At 28.9% G+C, this 19,391-nt stretch overlaps 2 protein-coding genes and 1 long non-coding RNA gene across 3 annotated transcripts; 1 reads left to right on the top strand and 2 right to left on the bottom strand.

Annotated features, from left to right (window-relative positions):
• Positions 1 to 3,569: 3,569 nt before the first annotated feature.
• LOC136088132 (uncharacterized) lies at positions 3,570 to 4,250 on the bottom strand. The gene has a single exon (XM_065811796.1). It carries the CDS (start codon positions 4,248 to 4,250, stop codon positions 3,570 to 3,572), a length of 681 nt encoding a protein of 226 aa, XP_065667868.1.
• Positions 4,251 to 4,773: 523 nt separating this feature from the next.
• Positions 4,774 to 5,598, bottom strand: LOC136088131 (protein FAM200A-like). Its single transcript, XM_065811795.1, has 2 exons — positions 5,399 to 5,598; positions 4,774 to 5,332 (listed from the first exon to the last, which is right to left on the bottom strand). Exons 1-2 carry the CDS (start codon positions 5,596 to 5,598, stop codon positions 4,774 to 4,776), a joined length of 759 nt encoding a protein of 252 aa, XP_065667867.1.
• A 1,337-nt stretch (positions 5,599 to 6,935) lies between these two features.
• LOC136087773 (uncharacterized) lies at positions 6,936 to 8,479 on the top strand. Its single transcript, XR_010642055.1, has 3 exons — positions 6,936 to 8,035; positions 8,124 to 8,256; positions 8,335 to 8,479. It is a non-coding gene; the product is annotated as an uncharacterized LOC136087773 (long non-coding RNA).
• The last annotated feature ends 10,912 nt before the right edge of the window (positions 8,480 to 19,391 follow it).

The raw sequence follows: 19,391 nt of genomic DNA, 5'->3' as shown, positions 1-19,391 counted from the left end.
AATAAGGTTCATAATACTTAAGGGACTTACGAAGTACATTGAGGAACAAAAACAGGATATTTACAGAAACTAGTTTCCTAATGCTATTATCATCACAATGTTAATGGTATTCGTTTTAAAGTGAAATTTTGTATCAGTTTTATTGTTTTAATGTTATATATATATATATATATATATATATATATATATATATATATATATATATATATATATATATATATATATATATATATATATATTATTTTTACTTTATTTACAACACCATTTGATATACAACAAACCTCGTACAAAGCTTACAATAATTCAGTTAAGATTCAATCTGAGTTATTGAAACGTAATAAATTTAACATCAATAGAATAATAAAACCGTCATCATTTAAAATATAAAGGGTGTTGTCAAAATATGTTGAAAATAAAATTAAGTTACTAATAAAATCACGTTCAACAATGATAAACATTCTTACTGTAGTAAAAAAAAGTACTAACTGATAAATTTGAACAAATAAATATAAAATTAACAAAAACAATGAATAAATAAGAACTTGAACTTAATTGGTACTAATTTGCTCAAGCATAACCTTAAAAAATAAGTTTACATAATAAATTTTATGTATAACTAGTTATACATATAGTTAACTATCAGAAGTTATATGTATAAATGCACGCATTTTAAAGCATTTTATTTAATTTATGTATTACTTTAGATCATATTACTTTGAATACTGGACCCAGAGACTTTATTCCTAATTACACTGTGGTACTCCAGATTAAAAATTGAAAAGTTTCTGTAAATATCCTGTTTTTGTTCCTCAATGTAGTTCGTAAGTCCCTTAAGTCTTAAGGACCTTATTATATCTAAAGTTAAAAATTTTGGAGCATAAAAAATGTCACAGAAACCCATCTCCATCCTATTTTTTTCTTTTTTTAATAAAGAAAATTGGGAATTTCTTTGACTTTCAAACCTCCATTTCTTTGTGGGACCAATCTTGCATGCAGTGTCCCATGCATGCAAGATTGGTTTTTGACAACATTTCAACTTGCATCAGTTAATTGTTTGCAAATAATTTACTCAAGATCTATATTCAAATAACTATTATATTATCCTAATAATACGTCTATTTGCACAAATCTTAATCTTATTTCTATAAAGAAAGATAAACATTATTCGTGGTACTTACATACTTGCTTGTCATTCTCTATATTAATATAAAATATTTTCACACAATGTAAACGTAACGCAATGCAATGTTGATTTAAAAATTTTTTTTTAAGTTTTTTTTTAAAAGTTTTTTTTTTAGTTTCCAGCTTTCAAATTAATTCCCATGCAAATCCCACAGGAAACCCACGTGGGATTTCCCATGTGTGTAAATACCATATGGTTCCCACATGTAACCCACGTGGGATTACCCACATGGGTTTAAGGTGACAAATTTCCATACGGATACCACATAGGAAAATCCGTCCCACGTAAATCCCATTAATCCCACACGGAACCCACGCGGAACCCATGTGGGACACGGTTTTTTTTTCACTGGGTACACAGAAGTCCTCTTATGGAGGTCAAAGCCATTTGCAATACTATTTCCCATTTCTCTTTTCCTAGACTTAAGGTTTTCAGAGCTAGACTAACAGCTTTTAGTATTGTTCCGTTTATTCATTCACACTGACCATTGCCTTGGGGATGGTAAGGAGTGGTTCTAGTTTTAATTACTCCGTTCTTTTCTAAAAAAACTTTAATTTTTAAGCTTTCGAACTGAGTTTCACGATCTGTATGAATAGATGATGGTGCACCAAATAATGAAAAGAGGCTAAAAAGGTGTCGTATAACAGTTTCAGCTGATATGTCTTGACAGGGGAATGCAAATGGGTAGCGTGAGTACTCGTCAACCACCACGAGGATGTATTTGTTTGTTGTAGTGGATTGTAAAGGTCCAACAAAGTCCATCGATAAGCGTTCCCAAGGCCTTGTTGCCTGAATGAGACGACCTGTGGGTGGTTTGTAAAAACGTGGTTTGAGTTCATTGCAAGTTGTACATTGGTTTAGTAAGCGGTTTGATTTCTGCGGTGGAGTATGGTAGATTTCTGGTTTTGCAGTAATGTATCATTCTTGTAACTCCGGGATGGCATAGCTAGGAATGGATACTGTAAAACGCTTTAGTGTTATTTACAATCGAGCAACATCTTGAAAGGGCATCTGCTACAATGTTTTGGTTCTTCGGCCTGTATGAGATTGTATAATTAATATCAGCTAATTCTAAACGCCATCGAGTTAATTTTTCATTTTTTATTTTTGTTGCATTCTGTTTATTGAAAATAAGGGAAATGGATCTTTGGTCGGTTATTATATTAATATATGGTACTGAGTTAATCAAATGCCTCCATCTTCTACAGCACTCCACTATGGCAGCCGCTTCTTTTTCAACTATCGCATGCTTCCTTTCGGCATTAGTTAATGTTCCTGAAAAAAAGGCAACTGGCCTGCCAAGTTGTAATAGTGTTCCTCCGAGTGCTGAGTCGGAGGCATCTGTCTCAATTGTTAATGAAACTTTTAAATTAGGGGAGGCTAGACAAGCTTCTAAAGTTTATTTTTGAGTATTTTTATTGCTTCTTTGGCATATGGGGTTAAACCCTTTGTTGGAAAATTGTCTCTTGCTTGAGTAAGTGGGAGAGTTGATGCTGTGCAATTGTGTATCCACTTAGCGTAATAAGCAAATAAACCTATCATTCGGTTTAGCTCTTTTAACGATCTTGGCTCAGGCATATTTATCAGTGCTTCATATCTTTTTGGGTCTGGCTTCCATTTTCAATAATGTGGCCTAAGAATTCGATATGAGTTTTTTTAAAGTTACTCTTTTCTTCGTTTATCTCAATGTTGGCGATTTTAGCTGCGTGTAGAAAGCGACTAAGATTTTTATCGTGCTCTTGGGCATCTTTTCCACCAATAATTATATCGTCGAGATATAATTATTGGTGGAAAAAAGGCCCAAGAGCGAATGTGTTTTCAAGTTTATTATCCTGAATAAATTCATCCATTACTCTTTGGAAGATTGGTACTGCGTTTGTACATCCAAAGGGTAAGTGTTTGAACTCATATAATTTGCCATTAGCTTCAAATGCGGTTAGTTTGTAATCTTCAGGTCGTATTCTCACTTGATGATACGCCGATTTGAGATCAATTGTGCTAAAAATTTTATGGACTGCTATTTTAAGTATTAAGTCATCGATTCGTGGTGTAGGATATGAATCGAGCGGAGTGTGTAAATTAATTGTATTCGAATAATCGATCACGAGGCGATTTTTATTTCCTGTTGATACTACAAAACATTGAGCTCGGCAAGGGCTGCGGCTTACTTGAATTATGTCTTTTTTTAGTAAGCGGTTTATTTCATCTGTTATGACGGAGATATTTTTGGGAATACGTCGTGAGGTTGTAGCTACTGGTTTTATATTGTTAATATCGATTCCAAGAATTAAGGCGTATATTGAACATTTCATACTTTTTGTTGCTAAACAGAATTTTAGAGGCTCTTTGTTTCCTTTAAAATTAATGGTAATTGAGGAATGACATGTTAACACCTATCGTATGAAAATTTCCATTGTCGAAGAAGTTTTGATGTAATAAAAGTTTTGTCGGACCCAGTATCTAACAGTGCATATGTTAGATTTTCGTTTATGGTGACGTTAATTAGTCTATCGGGTGAGTCAATTGCTGCTATGACCGTAGATATTATTGTGTTATCATCCTTTTCGTTATATTCTTTAACAACTGCTGCTTTGGTATAAGTTTTGTTTTCTTTCTTAGAAAGACAGACATTTGCCCAGTGGCCCTTTCTATGACAATGTGTACATGTAGAGTTTCGTGCAGGGCATTTGATTTTTGAGTGTGGATCATTACCGCACCAAAAACAGGGAGATTTGGTAAGATTATGGCTTGCTGCAAAAGTTGGTAGCGTGGTAGTAGCTGTTATGGTTGTTGTCAAATTAAGGGCATCTTCGGTGGCCAATTCCATCGTAAGAGCTGTTTTATAAAGTGACTCTAGATTGTCATCCGTAGCTTCAAGCAGTCGTTGACGAATAGAAGGTGAGCGGATACCAGCTATAAAGGCATCACATATTAGTAGGTTACTATGTTGATCTGCTGTTAGAGGTTCTGTTGGACATTTTCTGGAAAATTGTTTTAAGTTACTCATAAAGCTTTCAATCGATTCCCCTTCGTTTTGTTTAAAAGAGCGAAGTTTATGGCGCATCATGATCGCTGTCGATCGTTTATGATACTTGTTATCAAGAATTTTGATTGCATCGTCGTATGATGTAACATCCTGAATTATCGTCAAAGCCTTCACTCCGCAGAGAACGAATAAGACTTGAAGTTTACAGTCCTCTAGGAATGTGGCTTTATCTAGATAAATTGATAGCACTTTTTTCCATTATATATAGTCTTCTTCGTTTGGTTCGTCGCACAGTACTTTTTTGAATATTTTGCATCCATACTAATTTATATTTACATATAATAAATTCTTATATTTGATAAAATTGTTGTAAACCATAATAAAATAGTAAAGCCATAATAATAGTATTGTCGTAAACCATAATTAAAAAGTCTTTCATGTATATTTTGGCTTTTATCAAATATAAGAAAAAGGCTAGACAAGAACTACAAACATCTATCGTATATAAATAGCGTAACTAATAACCGTATGTATAATAGATTATATATAAATAGCGTTACTAATAACTGTAATATTCAGAAGACGGGAAGTGACGTCATTAATATTATATTGCATTATTTTTTAAATTGTAACACTGTCTGTGATTTTTTGCATTAGATTGAATATAATTTACAATTTCCAGCACTAATTTAAAAATAATTGGAAAATTAAAATGTTTTGCTGCTAAATGTTCTTGATGAATCACACAATGAACTGGGATAAACTCTGGATACGTAGGATCACTATTTAGTAAACCCAAAAGCCCAATGTGTTTTCCAACCATTGCTGTTGCACCATCTGTAGCAACACTAACAAGCTTGTTCTTAGAAGTATTTGCTTTCACCAGAACAGTGTCAAGGGCTTCCTTTAAATCAATTTCACGAGTAGTGTCTTTTAGCTCTACTAAATCTAGCAACTCTTCTTTCACAAGTACATCTGATGTTACATATCTAACAAATACTGCTGTTTGAGGTTTATCTTGAATATCTGTTGATTCATCCAATGCTATTCTGAATGCTTCACAATTTTTTAAGTCATTTAACAAATGCTGTTCGACTTCAACACTAATCTCAGATATTCTTCTTTCAGTTGTATGTCGAGTAACAGAAATATTTGAAATTAACCTTTAATTATAGCTATACTTAGGATCTAAAACTGAAATCACATCAAAAGGATTTTGTTTTACAAACTCTCCATCGGTGTAAAGATCTTTACTTTTTGCAATGTTCCAAGTTATAATAAAACTTGTTTCTGTTGTAATATTTGATTCTTTGCTGGAAGATGAAATATTCATTTGTTGATTTTTAAATATTGTTTTAAGCAACTCTATTTTATATTTTCTTTGACATGAATTTATTGGGTATTCTTCAGTAAACACGTTTTGTTTCATAGTGACGTTTAGCATTACATGTCTTATTATGAGCTAGTTCAGTATTGCAAATTAAGCACATAGGTTTTGTTTTCTTTTTCAATAAATGCGTTTTTTTCTGTCCAATCACCATGAAATGATCTGTTCTCATCTTCAATTTTTCTTTTCTTACTTTCATTGTGAAGTGCTTTGTTGTCACCTATTGCTATATCCATTTTTCGAACAATATGTTTTCTGGCTATGCATAATTCAAGTTTGTATTATCAGTAAATCCGCATGCGGCTCGCGAGCTGCAATGACGTTTTAAGAGCCGCTATCTGTCCATCCCTGGCTTAGTCTATACAGTCTATAGTATAAATACGCTAGAAAATAAAGTAATGGTTTTATAACAAAGTTTTATATTTTTAAATTAGAATATTAAAGATATTTTTTAAAAGTATCAAATAATACAAATTCTTATTATATTTAATTTAAAATAAATAATTAAAGTTATAAATTTATGGTAGTTAAAAACATACGGTTATTGTGGTATAAACTTAAATTTTTATTTCAAATAAAATATTTTAATATCTATTTGGTGACTTAAAGTATTATTTATTTAAATATTAACTAAAAATGATGCAATAAAGTACTCAGTGATATTGCTTTATGAAAACAATAACTTATTTCTCGTTATATTTATAAGATATATATTTATTTATAATTTAACTGTATACATAAAAAGTTTTTGGTCAAAATAACGCAAGAAACTAGCTCATGTGGATCATCTCACAATTAAATTAGGCAATGTTTTCATCACAATTAATATACTGAGAGTGTGTATGTCTTGTGCCTACGTAAATAGAAATGATTTTAAATTAAACTATGTAAGATATTTGGAATATTAGCAGGGTTGATAATTTTTAACCATATCTGATATTTTTCTTAGAAGATTTTCCTGCTGAGTAGTTAACAGCTATTCTTTGCAACTGTTTTGTTGATTCATTTTTTTCTATACGAGCTTGGTATTTGTTTAAGTTGTTATTTTGGTTCATCCAAATCATATATCCTGATGTTTCTATTTAGCTTTTATTCTCAGGAGCTTTTTAATAAAATCCTGCAGTACTAATTGGTGAAACTGGAAACTGCTTTCTACATTAAGTGTATATTAAATCAAGAACTTTTATTCAGTTCAAAAGACCTTTTTTTCAATAAACATTGATATATCTAATTTATAGTATGATAATTTTTTTTAGTTTTAAAAAATACAGGCAAAGTATTTATTCAAAGAAAATCTTTTTTTTCTCTAAATTTTTGTATAAAAGTTTAATAAATATTAGGTTATTTAGTTTAATAAATATTAGGTTATTAATCAGAATGTTGAGTATATGATGAATGAGGTGTTTCAGTGTTTTGAGGCTTTGTTGTTGAGTTTGTTGTTGAGTTTGTTGTTGAGTTTGTTGTTGAGTTTGTTGTTTTTGTTTCAAGCAGCTGCACTATATTCTAAAGTTGTGTAAAAGTCCTTGGTACCTGTTTAAGAAGCCATAATTTTTTTTTTTATATTTCTTTTTCTTTTTTATAAGGTCAATAGGGATTTTATGTTTGTATGTATGAATCAGTTTTTTTTTTAGTAGTAATGATTAAAAAAATACAGCATAATTCAAATCCTGGAAAATTAGTCTAGTATTTGATCATATCAACCATTTAAAATTCAAATTGTATGAAGTAAAAAGAATGTATGACAACTAATGTAATGTATGATAACTTATGTTGTCATACATTACCTTAATGTACCACAACTTATGTATTATGAATGTATGACAGCTTATGCAACAATGCTTAAAGTTTTGAAATAGAAAGTAATAATTTGGTGCTCAACTTTTAAAGCAGATGGAAAATGGAAGCAGAGGAAATCCAAGGAAATTCAGCTACAAGTTTGGCTTTTTCTCTTTTATAAACTATTTTCGTAAACCTTCTCATAAAAACTCAGTAAATCCAAAGAAATCTTAGAAGATTCAGCTACAAATGTGGAAGTATGCTTGTGATTCAATATTATGCTTCTGATAACTATTATCTTTTTTCAGCTTTGGATTTTTTCTAATTCTGATGTGCACATACTATTTACGCTTATGTCACCTAATAAGGTTATGTTTGCCATAGTGAAAAAATTGATTGGATTGCAATTAGGCACTGTAGTAACTTTTTCAAATACTATTTATCATTGAATAAAAAGCCTTGATTTAATTTGAAATCCTCAACCATATTGGTAAATAGAGAATCAGTATGCCAGGTAGTCTTTTTTTAAGGTAATTTAAACTATCCTAATTTAACTGTTTTTTTTTAAGGTAATTTAAACCGTCATTTTGAGATTCTTATTACATGGAATGACAGGTTCATTTTTGAAAAAATAACATGTTTGATATTACAGTTAGTAAGAGATGACGATCTGGTGTTTTACTTTAAAAAATGCAGGTGTCAGGTAATATGTGTATTACTTTACTTTAATTTTTTTTAAAGGTATTTTCACAGCTTTTTTTTAAACTATGCTTTTGCTTTTTTTAAACTAGGTATTAATGTTAACATTATGTTGGTTTTATTTACATTTTGTTGAATGAAGATACACTCATGTCGTGGAGGTACTTGCTATCAACTCGCTTTTTGATATAAGCCCTTCAAAAGGTGTTTTTAAAGACTGAAAAGGTTAGTTTATGTTTATTTTAGTATTTCTTAACTGGTTGGTTTCTATATTTTGATTAATATATCAGTGTCTTCTTTCAGGGCTACATTAAAAGTCTTCAGACCGCTACGTGAAGCGATCTTAGTTATTCTTTTTCTACTGTATGTAGTATCCGAATGAAGTGTGAGATGTTTCTTTTTATATTAAAAAGATTTCAAAAATAGAGTCGCCAAACACAATTTAATCATTAATTTATCGAGATTATACATAATTTTTTAGATAATAATTCTATTATGATTTTAATATGTAAATTGTACTTGTAAATCTCATTCTTGAAATAATTTCGATTATTTTAGATGTTCTTTCTTCATATTTGTTAACCGGGTATTCGGTTAGAATGCCAAGGCGTAGGCTAATTGACTTACCAAAAGTGTTTGCGGCTAGCCACTTTTGGCGGCTGCCATCAATGGTCCACTAAGTAACCGATGAGCAAAACTACAACGGTCCGCTCAAAATGCCTATATAGGTCCACTGAAAACCCGCTATAGCATGTTTGCTGAGTAGTAATGTTATTTAATAAATTCGAAAAAGTTTAAAATGTGTCATCTATGCATTGTTTTCGATGAGATCATGTCATACAAATAATAAACAATTTCGCTAAATATAAGTGTCTAAATTCAAAGAAAAGTACAAAAATAATATTAGGAAGGTTCATGCCTCGAAATTGTTGCGCGAATTACAGAAGGTCCTATATCAAAACGCTGTCGCTCCAACATTGGTTTGCCGCCAACGGACCGGTGTTGAAAATTTAGCGATTTGCCACGGTCGTTTAGAAGGTACAAGTTATACACAAGCGCAGTAAACATTTAAGAAAATAAATTTTTTTAAATGGATACGGCTTGTAGAGACGAACTTTTTTAGTTTGATGACTGTTTATTTATATATATTTCCATATAAATCACTACTTTTAACTCTTTTTATGGCTGAAAATTATATAGGCTTTAAGTATGTATTTAAGTATGTATGTATGTATGTATGTATACATGTATAACTGTATATATGTATGTATATATAAATGTATGTATGTATGTAGGTATATATGTATGCATGTATGTATGTATGTATGTATGTATGTATGTATGTATGTATGTATGTATGTATGTATGTATGTATGTATGTATGTATGTATGTATGTATGTATGTATGTATGTATGTATGTATGTATGTATGTATGTATGTATGTATGTATGTATGTATGTATGTATGTATGTATGTATGTATGTATGTATGTATGTATGTATGTATGTATGCATGTATGTATGTAAGTATATATGTATTTATGTATGTATGTTTGTATGTATGTATGCATGTATGTATGCAAATATATATTTATGTATATATAAATTATGTATACATACACACTTTTTGTTTAAACTCTCTATGTAATATATATATATATGTATATATATATATATATATATATATATATATATATATATATATATATATATAATATATATATATATATATATATATACAAATATCATCACATATACGTACTTATGTGCACACACAATCACATGCATACGTATCTCATATATAAATACACACTTTTTTATATACACTCTCATATATTATATACGAGATATGCATGTATGTGCGTGTGTTTACATAATTCTTACACGAATGGTGATGTTGTTACTTTACTTTCTTACAACCTATCAAGTTCTCAGTTTTTTAAACTTCTTTATTAAAAAAAAAATACCAGAGTTAACAAAATGAACATTTTGTTCAATTGTGAAGAGACATTTTAAAACGGTTACATAAAACTGTTTTTTACTCTAGGTTTTTGCTTTCGTTTTATACAGAGATTTCTTTTATACTCTTATCTTTCTGTACATACATCGACTGACTGGTATATTTTATTGCAGAAAATTGAACATACATACATTGACTGACAAGTTTGGAGTTATATATGCACACATGCAGGATTGAAGCTAGGTAAGGCCGACGACACCGGGGGCCAGGGACTTTTATTCTAAAGAACCTTAAGAATAAATTTATAAATATATATATTTATATATATATATATATATATTTATATATATGTATATATATATATATATATATATATATATATTATATATATATATATATATTTATATATATATATATATATGTATATATATATATATATATATATATATATATATATATATATATATATATATATATATATATATATATATATATATATATATATATATATATATATATATATATATATATATATTAGGGTGGCCCTAAAAACAACTTTTTTGAAAAAAATCTGCTCCCACCCCTTAAATGTGTTCTATATAATACGAAAACACTAGGTTTAAATTTTTTTTGAAAAAAACATATTTATAGAGGTCCCCCAAGACCCTTTAAGATTTAACGGGTCCCTAATATTTTCAAAAAAAAAGTTTCTCAAAAATAGGTCAACCTGGTACTCAAATGAAGCGCAATTATATAAAAATTTCAAAAATAATATTCATTTTGAAAAATAAATTTGAAGTTTAAACTTATTCATCACAATTATCATGAAAAATTCACTTATTTCATTTTTTGCTAAAAAACAAGATTTTTACGTAGTAAAACCTAAAATAACCATATTATTTCAAAATGAATGTTATTTTTGAAATTTTTATATAATTTCGCTTCATTTGAGTACCAGGTTGACCTATTTTCGAGAAACTTTTTTTTTTTAAATATTAGGGACCCGTTAAATATTAAAGGGTTTTGGGGGACCTCTAAAAATATTTTTTATTCAACAAAATTTTAAACCTAGTGTTTTTGTATTATATAGAACACATTTAAAGGGTGGGAGCAGATTTTTTTCAAAAAAATTGTTTTTAAAAAATTGTTTTTAGTTTTAATTGTTTTACCCTAATATATATATATATATATATATATATATATATATATATATATATATATATATACATACAGTTTCCTCAATAATAAATTTGACAACATGATTTTTTTTTAAAAAGCAAAAAAAATCAATTTTTTTTCAAATTTTTTTTAACTTTATTTAAAATATATCAAATAATAACTTCACTATATTTGTCATTAAAAAGAAAAAGAAGTAAATAAAACATTTAGACTTATAACAAAACTATGGAATTAGTAAAAATCGACTAAAATAGGAAACTTTAACTTTTTTAAAAAAGAATGGTAAAATTAAGTATGTTTTCTAAATTTTTACATCTATTTTGTTTAATATAGAATGCTTAATGCAATTACATTTTGTCTTGATACAGCTAAATAGAAGTTCAATCAGTTTAAAATAAAACATTTGTTTTTAATACTTGGTTGCATAACCTTTTGTATCAATAACCACTTGGCATCTGTGGGACATGCTTTTAACTAGTTTTGTTAACAAGTTAACTTCCAGTGAATTCCAACCTTTTAAAAGTGTCAAAAATAATTCATCTTCATTACAAGGTGTTCTGTCTTTTAGTTTAGAATCTAATATAGACCACAGATTCTCAATTGGAATAGGATCAGGTGATTGTGCCGGCCACAATCACCTGATCCTATAAAACTGTTAAAAAAATTAATTTAAAGAAAATAATATAAAATATTTTGAGTCAAAATGTTATTTTGAAAGGGTTAAAACAACTTTACTTTGCAAAAAAACAATATAAAACCACTTGCAACACTTTATAATGAGGAAAAATTTTAATGGGAAATATAAAATATAATGTTAAAGATATCCTTTTTTACCTGTTGTTAATTTGAGGGCCTGGCTCTGTTTTTTTCAATTTCTTTTTTTTTTAATATTAAAATAGTGTAAACGTATTAAGTGTCTAACATTGAAAACCAAAAATTTTACAAATTTTATGATTAACTTTACTTTATTATAAAAAATGTATACAATTTTTTCATTTATGTTAGTTTTCTAACAATTCTGCAGTTTATTTGATTTTCAAAAATTTCATCAATTATTTTTGTTTTTTTATTAAATAGTATAGTTCATTATTTTTTTGAATTTTATAATTAAGAAAAAAATAATTTAAAATAAGTGATAAAACATTGATTTTTATGACTTTTAACAAAAAAGTCATGCCATTTTTTTTTGAGTAATATAGTAAAAATTATTATCAAAATAATATTTATTGTTTGTCAAGCAAAAGGTTTAAAACTTCAGAGTCTAAGTTAAGAGCACCAATAGATTTAGTTATTTTGAAGATGAATAATGATACTATTGAATCACTACGTAACAGCAGATAATGATATTGGTTTTCCATTGCATTTGTTCTTGAAATTTTACATATGGTTTAGTCTAGCATTACGAATGTATTTATTTTGTGATTCCTGTGCATCTTCTGAATATATACCAATTGGGAGTTCAAAACAATCAGAAGTTTGATAACCATGCTTTAATAGCTTGTGTACTGTAGGTTGCATTATGTACCAGTTACATTTTTCAATTATTATTTCAGAAGTAGCAAAACAGTATTTTTTAAAGACCCCCAAATCAAGGTGGTATCCACTGCTCACAGCTTTCATTATATTTCTTAATCTAACAGTTTTTTTAACATCAACTCTTGAAATGTCTGCAAAAGTATCTGCATTGTTAAATGCTCTTTTGGCTGAGTTAGTTGTGTTTGAGGAACCATAGCCATCGTTTGGCATATCGACAACAAGGCTGAGTTCGATTCTAAACCGATTCTGAATTTCATTTTTTTTGCTCAATAACAGAAAGCTTATGTTCTTTTGATCTTTCCTGATATTTTTTCATTTTCATTTTATATCCTAACATACTCAAAAAGTCTAATCCAACAATGTAAAGTAGACAGTCCCATAGTAAGAGATTTTTCATTTGGAGTAAATATTCTGACTTTTACTAGATTGTTCATCTCACTCGGTTTTGCAAAACAAACATTGCACAATTGTGATGAATTCGAAAACATGATAGCATTTACTGACTTGCCATCCAACATAGTCAAGTCAACAACAATTTTAATTTTTAAGGAACAGTGCTTTTTATAACTGAGAAGATCTAGATCTAAATATAGTCTTGCAGATTTTCGATTTGTTTTCTAAGCTTTATTTCTTATGTTGCAATAAGTTCAATTGTTTCCTTTAGGTATTGTAGTTCAAGAGATCTACAAAAATGAGGACTGGATGGTATAGGATTATTCCAGATGTTTGAACCCCCAATTTTTAACCTCAAAGGAACTATTGCAGTTTGAAATACTGACTGTTCATTCTGCACTCCAGTAGTAAGATCAGTATCATCAAACCTTTGATTATAAATACTTTGTGAAGATGCACCATCCATGTCACATTTCAAATTGAATACTCCACGTGTAACTGCTTCATTTAAATTTTGAAGCTGCTCAGAATTTAGTTTCCAAACTCGAAGCAAGGTATGGATAACCATGTTCTGCAAACTACACTTTGCAGACGTTTCTGTAATATGCAAACCCTCTGGATAACAATCTGCTTTTAATTTTACGATTGCTTTTAATAGGGGATAAATATCAGCATTTTGCATCAGATATGAGTTTCGAATAATCTGGTATTGTAAATCACTCAAATCACATTGAATTTTAAGTGATAAAGTTTGATTTACAGACATCATAATTGGCTGATAATTATCAGATTAGTAAGTTTGGCCTGGTAGATCTTTAGAAAGCATTTTAATATTCTCTCCCAAATCGGATTTTCTTGGACTTGATTTTGCACGTACAACAGCAGCTTTGGCTAATTTTTCAGTTGTATGAGTTTTAGCTAATAATGATGTTATTTATTTTTATTTTAGTTAAACTAAAATTAAAATAAATAACATCATTATTTGATAAACTATTTTCATTATGATAATGTAAAAAAGTGGTAATATGGAAAACTGCCTATACCACACAAGTGTGGAACTGTGGACGTAAATTTTCAACAACAAAAAGCTGTGACCTCTTTACTATAATGAAAAATTACCTATAGAACAGGGTTACGTATTTTTATTGTGACACCATCACTAAGAAGACTACTATCCAAGGTTTAAGAATTCTTCTTACCTCTTATTTTATATTAGAGTTTTCCTGCTCCACCACAACTAAGGTGTCTCACCTGCCCTGTTACATGCATATCTTTATTTAAACTTATATTTTTAATCAGTGGCTTTTAAAAACAAAAGTAATTGTTCTAAACTAGAAACTACCTTAAAACTTTCCTTATTTTTGTTTTTAATGAATAACTAATCCATTTTTTTTCTGGTCGTCCAGTTTTTAAAGGTGAATCAAGTTTAGTATTTTGATTCTGAAACAACTCACCGTCTAACCAGGGCACTTCTTGTTTATTTAATCTTTTAAAATTACGATTATGCTTTGCATATTTAACTCTATATTTATAAATAAAAAGTCTAATTTTATCTATGAGTTCTACATCAGGCCATTCTTCATTGGTTAGCAGTTTTTTTTTCTTAAGTTTCTAAAACGGCATGCATATTTGCATGATTAATACCAACTTCTTGAATTATGTTTATAAGTTCTAATCTTTTCATATTTAATCAACAACAAAGAAAAAACACCTGCATAAATTTCTAGATGCACTCTTTGCAATAAATATTTTATGAAAACCAAGCTATAAACTTTCTTTACAGAAAACGACTCTATGTTAAGTTTAAATACAGTTACAGCCAACCTTAAGATAGACCTGTAATATTTGCTTATTTAATAATAGTTAAATGCAGAGATATTTGCTTTATTGATTTTTAACCAAAAAATGTTATTATTTAGTAAGAAAAAACATTTTTCTTTTTCCACAAATTTCTATTAAATTAAAAGCCAAACTTTCAAAAATTTTAAAACTCACTGTGTATCCATAAAATGATAAAAACATCTTCACGTACACACAAAAACAATGATCCAAACCTTTTTTTTTCTTTTTTTATCATTTATTTGATAATACGCAAAAAAAAATAAAGATATTTGGAAATTATCTTATATAATATAAAGATTGAGTGAAATTCTTGTTTTTTTTACCCCTAAAAATCACGCACTTAAAAAGACAAATTTAAAAAAATTTGAAATAAACATTTTTTTTATTAAATAATACTAACTTGTTTCGGTTTAAATTTCTATAAATCAAAATTAAGGATTTGTTGCCGCAATGCAAATTTCAAGTAAAAGTAAATCTGTATAATTCGTTATTAACATAGTTTTAATGGTTGTCGTGAGTTCCGTGTCAAACATACACGAATGAGTGGTTCATTCGATTGTGTTTGTGTGTAATGCTGCCGGTAGCAGTGGCAGCATTAAGTTCAGTAATAAAATACTTAAGGATTCTAGTGTGTACTCTTTTTTCATGCTCAGGTTTTAAACTTAAATATGGAATAACATATATACTTACATGTCTTAAATAGTCAATCCCCAAAACTTCAAATTCAAATCGCAAAGCTAGTTTAAAGAACTAAAGAGAGAAATAAAAGTGAGAAGTGGTCACGAGGACAATCAAGACTGGCTTGTGCCTGCTGCCACTTCAAAAATTCAAGTATAACAATCAACCTGAACCGAAATTATTTATACACATATTACCATATGAAAAGTTTTTTATTACGAAAAAAAAAAGATTTTTTTTCTATATATTACCATATGCAAGAAAACGCGAATAATTTTTTTTTTAATAACTATAGTGTGAATCTTAATACAGTTTCTTCATCTGAGCCTATTGAAAGAGTTCAAATAAGGGATTCTGAGTAGGCAAAATAATAAACTAAAGTGTAGGGTGTGGCTACTACTTTCTATACACACTAGGGTGTGTCATACTTTTTTTTTTTGAATTTTACTTTGCATAGTTTAAAAAAGGGTGAGGTATAATATTAAAAGTTCAGAACCGTTAAAAAAAAAAAAAAAAAAAAGTTTTAGCTACCAGGGAGTCAGTGAGACTATTTCACCAAAAGCCCGGGGGGAGGGGGAGGTAAAAACTTAAAAAATGGAAGTATTAAAAAAAAAATAACTTACAAAACGTAAAAAAACGTTATCTCTTTTTTTTTTTAAAAAAATTTTTTTGTAAAAACAAATAGAGAGGTTTGCCCCCTCCCACTGCCTACCACTGAAACTGTAAAATTAGGTTGTTTTGGAACTAAAAATAAAACTTTTATATAGATCCACACAACATTTACTGGCATTTATTAAAATAAAGTACAATAAAGATTAATTCTTAAACATTGTCTAGCCAATAAGGTTTTGTTTAGATAGATTACGTGACATCAACTTCTGTGATAACTCTAGTCCTTTAATCCAACCATCTCTTCTATCTTCTGTAAAAACATTTTCGCATGCCTGGGTAACTTTTTTTACACATCTTTCGACAGCTTGAGTGTGGCAACACCAGTTTGGTACAATCATTGGTTTAAATAAATACTCTTTGATGTTTTTAGTTGTCATGCAACAAGTCAAAGGTGGTTCAAAAGCTTCATTCCAATCAATAAGATCCTTGAGACAAGTTGCCTTAGTATTGATATCTGGTGTCCTTCTTGGTCTAACAGATAGATCTCCTAGTTGTTCATTTTCATCACCTTCTCCTCTTATTTCTAGAATTTTGAGTACACTGAAACTTCTCTCCTCTTTATTTTCAGAACAAAGCATAGTTTGAAGAATAGATTCAGAGAAGGCATACCAGCAGATCGCTTTATAGTTGGAATGACAATATTCTGAATATTGAGTGACTGGTGTTGAAGCAACTTAAGCTGGTAAAGAACATGTTTTGGTCCTTCTGTCCAACTATGTTTAACTTTGATGTTAAACCAGACAGGAAAGTACACTCCCACAATGAACTCGACTAGTTTAAGAAGTTTTTGGGCTGCATCGCCTTGAAGACCATGATGAGATACCCAAATTCTACATATTCTATTGGCTGTTGTTAGCCATCTGGCCATGTTAACAGGGCCAATTTCAAGAAGTCCTAGTTGCTGAGGAACATGACCACTGCGTATGGCGTTAACTATTTGATAGCCGTAATACTGATCTGTAGAAAGGTCTTTAACCACTTCATTACTTAAGTTAATTAGAGGCTCACCAGTTTCAACTTTACTAAAAAAAGGGTTAATTTCAAGATTGGTTGCTTCATCAAGTAAGCTTCCAATGGGTCCACTCCATTTTTTACCACTTTTAGATTCTCCATCTAACAATTTAATTAGACGTTTGAGTGGTAATTCATTGGTGTGAAGAGCACATACAATCCAATTTAACTTTCGCCCTAATTTCAGCTCCATAAAGTGCATTACTCCTCCATCACAACCAGTGTTTACATTAGTAGAGTCTCCACCAATTGCTTTTAAGTGTACATTAATGTTCCTCATTGCAGTATACTCAATAATCTTATCTGCTATAATTTCAGCGTGGTTCTTTTTTGCTTCTTTAGCTGGAGTGAAATGAAATAAATACTTACCATCACCAGAACAAATAGTGTAATGTTCTTCTTTAACTTTAGCCGGATACTGTCTGTCTGATCCATCTACAGTTAAAATACTTTAGTAAGATCTTTTCGCCCATCAAAAAATATGCAGTCAATAATCTCTTTATTGTAATAATCATCAAACTGAATAGCAACTTCATTCATTACTTTATCCCTAGCTCTCCGAACTTTACTGTGATCTATTATTAATCTAGTGTCACTTTGGGATACAAGTCCTCCATCTACCCATGCTGCAGTAGCTATGACTGCAGTTGCTCTTAAACCAACACCATATCGAATACTGGCTAATGCAATATTAGAGATATCTTCATAATTTCTAGATTTTTTTAAATATTTTGTACAAGACTTTTGAATAGAAAAAATCTCATTTTCCTCAGATTCAAACTCTTTATAATTATCATGTTGGTTATCTTGTTCATTTTGAGTATTATTTTCTTCTTGCGTTGTGTGTTCTCTTCTTCGTTTGCAACTTTGTACTTTTTTGAACCTTTTGGACTCCATCAAATCAGCAGGTCCAAGTCGATATGAACTAAAAGATCCAATCTTTTCTCGTTGGGCTAAAAAAAAGGTAGCAACATTTTGCTTACAACGATTTTATAATGATTGTCGTATGGTCACTCATACCTTTTATATAAACCAGTTCAATAATTGGTATTTTTCTCTCCCTAGGACAGATACAGGTAATGTGGGCACCAAATTTACAGTCAGGAGGACAGCATTGCTCAGAACAAAGAACTATTTTACAGTTACACGCCACCAAGTCAAACAGTTTGTCAATAATGAAATTAAACTTTTGTTTTATAACTTTACTTGCTTTGTTTTGAGAAATTAGATTAGCTTTGTTCCATGCGTCTATAAGTCTTGTTACCAAATTATGCTTTAAACAAGTTACGGGAGGCACAAATAAAAAGTTTATTATAAATATCCTGGATCAACTCAGAATTGCTATAGTTTCTTCTGTTTAGTTTACTTGTTTCTCTTAAAAAAATACCATATCTTAGGACATCTCTCATTGTTGGCAGTTCAGCTGTTGGCAACTCTTTTCCAGATCCCAAATATTGACGTAGACAAGAACTATTTTTCCATCTTGTTCCAGTAGCCATTTTAATTTTAATATTATTTTTTATCTAGTAACTTTTAAAATTAGAAAGACATAAATATATATTATAAATATATATATATATATGTATATATATACATATATATATATATATATATGTAAATATATATATATATATATATATATATATTTATTTAAATATATGTATATATATATATGTACATATATATGTATTTATATATAAATTTGTATATATTAAAATATATATATATATATTTACATATATATATATATATATATATATATATATATATATATATATATATATATATATATATATATATATATATATATATATATATATATATATATATAATATATATATATATATATAATTTGCATAACAAATATTAAAGCAAAATACTTTTGAATAAAGTTTTGTGTGTAGCCATTCATCAAATAGAATGTATAAGTTAAATACATACAAAACTTTGCAAAAATACTAATTTTTAAGTATTTTGTAAACCAAAATTTCTGAAACAGTATAAATATTAAACGAATTTTGTTTATCCTGCTATAATTTCTTTTGATAAGGTTGTTGTAAAGCAGATATAATACTAAAATATTGAAATT

The sequence above is a fragment of the Hydra vulgaris genome, chromosome 12 (genome assembly GCF_038396675.1).
Source record: "Hydra vulgaris chromosome 12, alternate assembly HydraT2T_AEP".
Taxonomy (NCBI): domain Eukaryota; kingdom Metazoa; phylum Cnidaria; class Hydrozoa; order Anthoathecata; family Hydridae; genus Hydra; species Hydra vulgaris.
The sequence above is the reverse complement of the archived record's forward strand: the minus strand, read 5'-3'. Positions and strand labels throughout refer to the sequence as shown.

Coding starts and splice junctions, on each gene's coding strand:
- LOC136088132 (XM_065811796.1), bottom strand. CDS start 4,250: ATGATGCGCCATAAACTTCGCTCTTTTAAACAAAACGAAGGGGAATCG.
- LOC136088131 (XM_065811795.1), bottom strand. CDS start 5,598: ATGAAACAAAACGTGTTTACTGAAGAATACCCAATAAATTCATGTCAA. Junction 5,333..5,398: donor GATCTTTACACCGATGGAGA/GTTTGTAAAACA, acceptor CTATAATTAAAG/GTTAATTTCAAATATTTCTG.